Below are 9,110 nucleotides of genomic sequence, written 5' to 3'. Positions count from 1 at the left end.
GCTCCGCGGGAGAAAGAGGAGGCGATCTGCTCCCGTAAAGATTTACAGCCTCGGAAACCCTATTCAGGGTCGCTATGGGTCGAAACCGACTCGACGGCACTTAACAACAACAACAACATATATATATATGAGTCTATTCTTTATCATTGACTAAAGAAAGTGTATTATTAAACCTCTATAAAATACAGAAGCCATTATTTCAGTGAGTTGATATGTTTTGAAACAAATACATTACTAAGCATTAAACTTACTGAGACTATGAATTGGGGATTTGAAAATATGCCACTGGTGAGGTGGAAAATATACCATGTTGTTGTTGTTTAGTGTTGTCAAGTTGAGTTGGACTCATAGCATTCCTGTGTAGGGTTTCTGAGGAGTGGCTGGTGGGTTTGAACTGCTGACCTTGTAGCTCAAACCGACCTTGCAGTCCACTGCTTATTGTACAGCACCAAACCAGAACTGCATTTGTTGTTGTTATGTGCCATCTCCATTAGGATGCTTTAAAAACTGGAAAAGTAAATTATTAAGCTAAATTAATTCTAATAAACAATAAATATGTCTCTAGGAATAAAATTGTTGTGTTTGTTAGGTGCCATTGAGTCAGTTCTGACTCACAGTGACCCTCTATACAACAGAATGAAACACTGCCTGATCCTGCAACATTCTCACAATTCCTTTTTTTGTTTGAACTCACTGTTGCAGCTACTTCATCAATGCAGAATATTGAGGTCCTTTCCCTTTTTTGATAACCCTCTACTTTGCTAAGCATGCTGTCCTTCTCCAGGGACAGGTTCCTTCAGATGACATATGTAAAGTACGAGAGACAAAGTCTCACTTCTAAGAAACATTCTAGATGTAGTTTTTATAAGTAAATTTGTTCATACTTCTAGTTGTTGTTGTTGTTGTTAAGTACCATTGAGTTGATTCTGACCCATAGCGACCCTGTATAGGGTTTACGAGGAGCAGCTGGTGAGCTTAAACCACTACCTTGCAGTTCAAACAACTTTGCAGTCTGACGCATTAGCCCACAGCGTCACAGCATTATTCCATTCTTCTAGTAGTATATGGTATATTCACTGTTCTTTGCCAGAACGCATCAGTTCTTCATTTAGCTTTTGTTCATTGTTCAACTTCCACATGAAGATGATGTGATTGACAATACTGTGGCTTGGGTCAGGTACACTTTAGTCCTCAATGTGGCATCCTTGCTTTTTTTTTTTTTTTTTTTTTTTAACATTTTAAAGAGGTCTTTTGCAGTAGATTTGCCCAGTGCAACACATCATTTCATTTCTTGATTGCTGCTTCCATGGGTGTTGATTGTGTATGCAAGTAAAAAGGAATCTTTGGCAACATCAGTTCTTTCTCTGTATATCATGTTGTTGCTTATGAGTCCAGTTTTGACGATTTTTTTTTTTTTTAATGTTAAGGTGTAATTCATACTGAAGGTTGTAGTCTTTGATCTTAATAAGTAAGTGCTTCAAGTCTTGCTTGCTTTCAGCAAGCTAATTGTGTCATCTGCATATTTCAGGTTGCTAAACAGTCTTCTTCCATTGCTGATGCTGCCTTCTGCTTTTCAAAGTATTTGCTCAGTATACAGATTGAATAAATATAGTGTAAGAATACATCCTGTTGTACACCTTTCCTGATTTTAAACCACACAGTTTCAAACAGCTGTTTCTTGGTCTGTGTCCACATTGCTCATGAGCACAATTAAGTGTTCAGGATCTCCCATTCTTTGCATTAATTTTTATAGTTAATCCACACAGTTAAGTGCCTTTGCATAGTCAATGAAACACAGGTAAATTTTTTTTTTTCTGGTATTATTTGCTTTCAGCCAAGATCCACTTGACACCAGCAGTGATATTCCTTGTTTCTCATCCTCTCCTGAATCTGGCTTGAATTCCTGGCAGTTCTCTGTTGCTGTACTGCTGCAACAATTTTCAAATTCGATTCAGCATAGTTTTATTTGAATATGATATAAATGAAAATTGTTTGATAATTTCTCCATTCTGTTTAATCATCTTTCATTTGATTAGGCATGAATATGGATCTCTTTCAGTTGGTTCGCCTTTCACATTTCTTGACATAGACAAGTGAGAACTTCTGGCATTGCATTCCTTTGTTGAAACATCTCCTTTGGTATTCGGTCAATTTCTGAGCCCAGTTTTTAGCTAATGCCTCCAAAACTTCTTCCTTGAATACCATTTTTTACTCGTTATATCCAACTTCTTGAAATGGTTTTCTAACCAATTCCTTTTGGTACAGTAACTATGTATTCTCCTTTTTTTCCTTAACATTTTATTGTGAATTGAGTGATAGACATGGGAGAACATCAGTTTTACACTCATCGTTTCATTGCAGATGTATTCTTTTTTTGATACTTCCTGCGTCATTCAATTTTTGCCCTCAAATTCTTTTAATATTGCAAATTAAAGCTTAATATATATTTTTCCCCTTAGCTCTTTCTGCTTAGGAAATGCTGAGTATTTCATTCTTTATTTGTTTTCTAACTCCAGGGTTTTGCACATTTCATTATAATACCGTATATTTTCTACCACGCTTTGTAGTCATTTGACTCGTTAATGTCTTCATTTCTTCCATTTGCTTTAGTTACTTTGTGCTCAAGAACAAGTTTCAGAGTCTCTTCTGACATCTGTTTTAGTGCTTTCTTTTCATTCCTGTCTTTTAACAACCTTTTGGTTGCTCTATGTATGATGTCCTTGTAATTATTCCATAGCTCATCTGGTCTTTGATCATTATCATTCAGTGCATCGAATTTATTCTTGAGGTAGTCCCTAAATCCAGGTGGAATATACTCAAAGTCATAGTTGGCTCTTGTAGACATGCTTTAATTTTCTTCATCTTTGACTTGTACTTGACTATGAGGAACTGATGGTCTGTTCCTCATTCAGTCCCTGGACTTGTTCTGACAGATGATATTGAGCTTATCCATCATATCTTTCCACAGATTTAGTCTATGTAATTTCTGTTTATTCCATCAGGCAACATCCATGTTTTTACTTACCTTTTATGTTGTTGGAAAAAGGTATCCACAGTGAATAAGTCACTTGCTCTTGTTGTGTGTGGTCAAGTTGGTTCCAACTCACAGCAACCCTGTATAGGATTTCCAAGAAGTGGCTGGTGGGTTTGAACCACCGACTTTTTGGTTCAAACTCCCCTTGCATTATCCTGTAGTGCCACACCAGTACCACAGCAGTCTTGTAAACTTTTATCTTATAATCTCTGGCGTCATTCCTGTCACTAAAACTATATTTTCCAATACAGTTACCAACTTTTACATTCTATTCACCAAAAAAAGTTTCCAACTTTTGTGTTCTAATCACCAATAATTATCAATTCATCTAGAATGCACATTACATCAATTTCAGACTGCAAAAGTGGGCAAAAATCTTACATTCTTTCATCTATGGTTCAGACTCATAGTGACCCAGCATAGGGTTTCCAAGGCTGTTAATCTTTACAAGAGCAGAAAGCCTCATCTTTCTCCCATAGAGTGACTGGTAGATTGAAACTGTTGATTATGCAGTTAGCACCGTAGCTCATAACCCGTTATGCTCCCAGGGCTCTGTCCTAGAAGAGTAGGCTATATTATCTAATTCAGAATGGCGAATGTTAGTCATTTAAGCTAATTAATTCTTAGAATAATAATCTTCGAGCATTCAGTTTCAATTTTGAGCACTTCTAATTTTCCTTGATTCAAACTTTGTGCAATCCACACTTTGATAATCAGTCAGTGCTAGCGGCTATTTCTCCTCAGTATGAGTTGTGCCATATCAGCACATAAAGGTCCATAAAGCTTCACCCCACCTGTAACATTAAGGTCAACTGTACTTTGAGGAGACAGTCTTCCCCAGTTGTATTTTGAGTACCTTGCACATCGTTTCGCACTATGTCTCAGCATGTCTTCAGCTACCGTTAAAGATTTTCAGTGGCCAATGTTTTCCAGAGGTAGATCACCATGCTTTCTTCCATATCTGTCTTAGTCAGAAAGTTCCATTGAAACCTGTCCACCATGGGTGACCTTACTGGCATTTATAATACTAGTGGCATAGGGGTAGAATCTCATATTAACAAATTGAAGCAATTCTCACATCTCCATCACAGCATTTTTAACAGGAATTATATCCTGAAGCAGTTTTGATACTATTGTGTGTGTTTTCTTATACATCTATCTAACATTTCTTCAGAAGTGTTTAAAGTTCCAGATTTTCCATTTTAGACCGGAGTCTCCCCAGTTTGGTAGATTCCTTCTTGAAGCTATCACAAGTGTATGTTAGGCCAATGGAACATTTATAATTTCCCCCTGGAAACTGACTTTAAGTGAATATGCCAAACACCAAGAAAGTGTCATCATCACCTTTCACATATCCCATGAGATGTATTCACAGTTTACATTAACTGTGAAACTGTCCTCCACTGGGAGCTCTACTTTATTCTGGATAATAGGACACTTGCAAGCTATTAACAGTTGTAAACAACTCTGTCAAGTATATCTGATATTGCAATTATGAAATGTATTTCTTCAACAAGTTTACAGATTTAATCAGGACAAAGATGGATTAGATGGCCACAAGATGTTTCTGCCTTAGATAGTTTACCTGCTTTTCAAAAAGATGTTGCAAGTATCATAGACCCAAAGATTCAAAATTCCAGTGGAAAATTTAATGGATATATTTTTAAATATGTCAAATATATAGTCTAATGTAGAAAAACATTTATCCAATATATGTTTAATGAAATGTACTTAAATAAGACTTACTAAAATGGGAGAATTGTACGTAAATAACATTGTTGGTAAGTGCCATCATGCTGATATGAAGCTTTTGAGGCTTTACATCTTCGAGAGAGCCAAAAGCCTCATCTTCCTACCATGGAGCGGCTGGCAGGCTTGAACTGCAGACCATGTGGTTCACAGTACAGTGCTTATCATATAGATCCACTGCATTCTCCAAATAAGATAATAAACCTCAGCATAGAAAGAATGAAATAAATAAGCCTGAAATTGAAGGGAAGGAGAAAGGTAAGGATGGATTTTGGATAGGTGGATTAATAGATGGCGAATAGATAGGTAATATAAAAGATCAACTTTGAATGAGACCTGCTTTTTTAAGTTTTGCTTTTGTTTTATTTTCCAGCCAATGTTTTCAGTTGCACCAAGCTTAGCCACCAACGCATCAGCAGCCTTTAATCCTTACCTGGGACCTGTTTCCCCCAGCCTGGTTCCAGCAGAGATCTTGCCGACTGCACCAATGTTGGTTACAGGGAATCCGGGGGTACCTGTACCTGCAGCTGCAGCAGCTGCTGCACAGAAGCTAATGCGCACGGACAGACTTGAGGTAGGAAACGGCTTCTCTATGTTCCCCATTCGAATTCTCAAACTGTGCTTTTTTGTTTGTGTGTTTGCCATTGCCTAAAAAGACTTTTTAAAATTCAAAGCAAGGTTTGATGTTTGAAGCGTTTTCCTAGAATGTATGCATACTAAATTTGACTCATGTAATGTTTATAAGAGAAGTTCCTCAGTGGCACAAATGTTTAAGTGTAAGTTGTAGGCCCAAGTCCACCCAGAGGAACCTCAGGAGAAAGTCCTACTTGCAAAACCTCACAGCCATTGAAAATCCCATGGGGTGCAGTTCTACTCTGAAACACCTGGGGTCACCATGAATCAAAATTGATCCAATGGCAGTTGTTCATTTTCTTTTTAATATTTATAAAAGGCAAGACATCCATTTATAGAATGGTGGTTAAGTGCTTAGACTTCAGGGTCAGAACACCTGGTACTTCATTGTGCCTAAAGTCCTCATCTTTAAAATAGACACGTAACTCGAAGAATCAGAAACGCCTGGAACATAGCAAGTTCTTCTTAAATGTTACTTGTTGTTATTTTTGTCTTTACTGTTTATTGTTGTTGCTGCCATGAACAACAAATTACATCAGCCCTCTAACCCCTGTTCTCAAAAAGATGTTCCAGAGATGAGTTAGTTACTATCTGTAAAGCATTTTAAGATTTATTATTGCGAGTTTCCTCATAATCCTCTGAAATAGCAAGGCTGTTTTGTTCGTGAAGTAATGCACTTATACAAGTTTTAAATAGGAAAGTGCTTGATGCTCTAAGTCATACAGTCAAGGATAACCAGATGCATGTGCTATGCTGTTGTTACATGAAAAAGAAATTAAAGTTATAAATTTTATTTTAAATTGATTATATTTAGAGTTCCAGTATGACTGTGAATTAATGGACTTGCTAAACTGTAAATGTAGGGGGAAAATTGGCAACATTACTATACATGCAAGCCTTAAATCCTGGCAAGGGTGTTCAGCTAAAGAATAAAATGACCTTTCATACTCTTCTCCCTTATTTGGATGGGCAATACTTAGTGCTGAGAAATTTTGTATATATTAATTACTGAGAGAGTAACAACATAAGGCTACTGTGTAGGCTTAATTAATTAGCGCTACTGACTTACTAAGATAGCAGAAATTTAGTAACTAGATCTCAATTTCTTATTAAGGTCTGTTGTATGCCTTACAGAGGACCTCACAGCTTTGTAACTACCACTACCTAATACATGTCAGATAGCGTCAACATTTTTCATCTTCAAAGCAATCTCACGTGGAAGGTGTTCCATTTTGCAGTGAAATAAATTCAGGTGTGGTGGTATGAAGTCACTTATTCAAGATCTCATAGGTAGCATGATCCTGTAAGGCATGAACTCAGAACTCAATTTTTAAACACTGTATTTATTCCTTGCCAAGCAAGTAATAACACAAAGGTGGCACATTTTGGCTCCTGCATATTTTTAGAAGATTTTGTGTTTGAAGCTTATTTTTAAATTTTCAATGAACATTTGGAGAAAGGGTCTACTAATTAAGAGAGTACCCTAAATTCAACTCAAGAAGGACATTGAGGCCTGCTTCTGAATGCAGTCACCATATATAGTTCAGTGTAACTAACTGTTCATTGCATACTCTCCGTGAACCAAGAATTCAGCCTTGACTCTTGGTTTGTTTTCACTGCACAGCTGCACTTGCTCCTTGATGCCAAATGCTGTTTGCAGGCAAATTAAGAGGAAGTTTAAACATTTTAAAATATTTTAAACTTATTGGATGTTCAACATGTTGGCAGCGGTTTCGACTACTTCCCCCAACACCCTAAACTTTCTGGAGCAAACCCTGGATTTTTAATGTGTAAATGTCGATTGATAAATGGGAACTAAGTAGACAATCTGAGATGAACTTTAATGAATTAATTATTAATAAGCTATGATATTCAAAAGGCTGAGAGAAAGGAGACTTAAAGAGGCTGAGCTCTTCTAAATGAATCTTCCAGTAATTTCAGTTAGTTTCAATTGGATTATATTTTGTATGGCATTTAATTGAAATGAGGGCTTTTGTCTTTTGGTGTTATTTTTTTTGTGTGTGTGTAGCTTCTTCGTATATCTTGTCTGTTTTATTTTGCTGTTTGTTTTTCATCTTTCACAACAAATGGTTACTGTTTTGTGGTCTGTTTTCTTTTGAACAGAATTCCACATACCTAAATGCCTGATAAGTAGTGCAGTTTTCTGTCTTATTCTTGTTAACAGGATTTGATGCAATGTCACAGTTACAACCTATTAGGAAATTGTAGGATGAAGCTAAGAGTCAAGTCTTTCTGCTCTGTGCTTGCAATTTTAGGCACTCGGAGCTCTGGTAGCATAGTGGTTACGAGTCCAGCTGCAAGCCGCAAGGTCAGCAGTTTGAAACTACCAGCTGTTCTGCGGGAGAAAGATGAGGCTTTCTGCTCCCATAAAGATTTATAGCCTCAGAAACTCTGTACAGGGTCGCTATGAGTCAGAACCAACTCCACGGCATATAACCACCACCACATCTTCAGGTTCTTTAAGGATCCCCCTTAGCGCTTAACTGCTAACTGAAAGGTCAGCCATTTGCTACCCCCAGCCTCTCAGTGGGAGCTTTCTTAAAGATTTACAACTTCAGAAACCCTATGGGGCACTTGTACTCTGACCCATAGGCTTACTGTGAGTCAGAATGGACTCAAAGCCAACAGGTTTTATCATCCGGTATTTCCCTTGCTAATTGCAAGACATGGCAATAAATGTTACAAACTCATTTACTGATTGGCTACATGTTTAGTTGTTTTGACTTTAAATCTATGCTCTATTTTTTCTCGTGGAACCTTGTAGCACATTTTAGAATTTTGAGTTCCTTCTAATTTGAATTTTTTCCAATTCAGTTACATTATTAGCCAAATGTTTATGCCACTTTTCTCTCTTTTTAGTACAGCTAAAGCAATAAAGAAATTAAAAGTTCCAGAGATTATCAGCTTTCAGCTGATAATGTAAGCATCCAGTATGATACTACAAGAATATTACATTAGAAAACAGGCATCAAAGGACTGTTGTTCATTGCTGGTGAGTTAGTTCCAACTCCTAGCCACCCCTGTATAGGGTTGCTAAGGAGTGGCTGGTAGGTTTCAATCGCCCACCTTGCAGTTCAAACCAACCTTGTGGTCCAGTGCTTATCTTATATCAACACACTAATCAGGTGAAATTTCATATATTCTCAGGGCTTTAGAGTCTTCATCCATAAAATTAAGGGAATATAGCTCACAATTAAAAAAAAAAAATCAACTCTAGGTCATTCTAGGTTCATTTAGATCCTTTTCTTTTAATACTAGCTATTGTTGTTATTGTTGTTGTCATGTGCTGTGGAGTCGGTTCTGACTCATAGTGACCCTGTACTGGGTTTCCAAGGCTGTAAATCTTTATGGGAGCAGAAAGCCTCGTCTTTTTCCCATGGAACAGCTGGTAGTTTCTAACTGCTGACTGTGAGGTTCACAGCCTGATTTGTAACCACTACGCTACCAGTGGTATTAAAAGAAAAGGGCTGCTAACCTCAAAGTCAGCAATGAAATGATTAAACGACAGTCTTCATAATGCCTTTCACTTGAAAGGTGTTCAACAGCTGGGTTGTTGTTGTTGTTGTTATGTGCCGTGGAGTCGGTTCCAACTCATAGTGACCCTGTATAGGGTTTCCGAGGCTGTAAATCTTTACGGGAGCAGAAAGCCTCATCTTTCTCCCGCGGAACAGCT

At 37.4% G+C, this 9,110-nt stretch overlaps 1 protein-coding gene across 8 annotated transcripts in view; it reads left to right on the top strand.

The window, feature by feature from the left end:
• The window catches only part of MBNL1 (muscleblind-like splicing regulator 1), a 186,093-nt gene that overhangs the window by 149,571 nt on the left and 27,412 nt on the right, over positions 1–9,110 (top strand). For 6 of the 8 annotated variants that reach the window (XM_006867967.1, XM_006867969.1, XM_006867974.1 and 3 more), the window contains exon 3: positions 5,157–5,357. The exons of the other annotated variants lie outside the window; for them this stretch is intronic. In XM_006867967.1, the coding sequence (XP_006868029.1) occupies positions 5,157–5,357 (201 nt within the window). The remainder of the gene's footprint in view (positions 1–5,156; positions 5,358–9,110) is intronic. 8 annotated transcript variants of the gene reach the window in all.

The sequence above is a fragment of the Chrysochloris asiatica genome, unplaced genomic scaffold (genome assembly GCF_000296735.1).
Source record: "Chrysochloris asiatica unplaced genomic scaffold, ChrAsi1.0 scaffold00113, whole genome shotgun sequence".
NCBI lineage: Eukaryota > Metazoa > Chordata > Mammalia > Afrosoricida > Chrysochloridae > Chrysochloris > Chrysochloris asiatica.
This window is presented reverse-complemented; position numbering and strand designations above follow the sequence as displayed.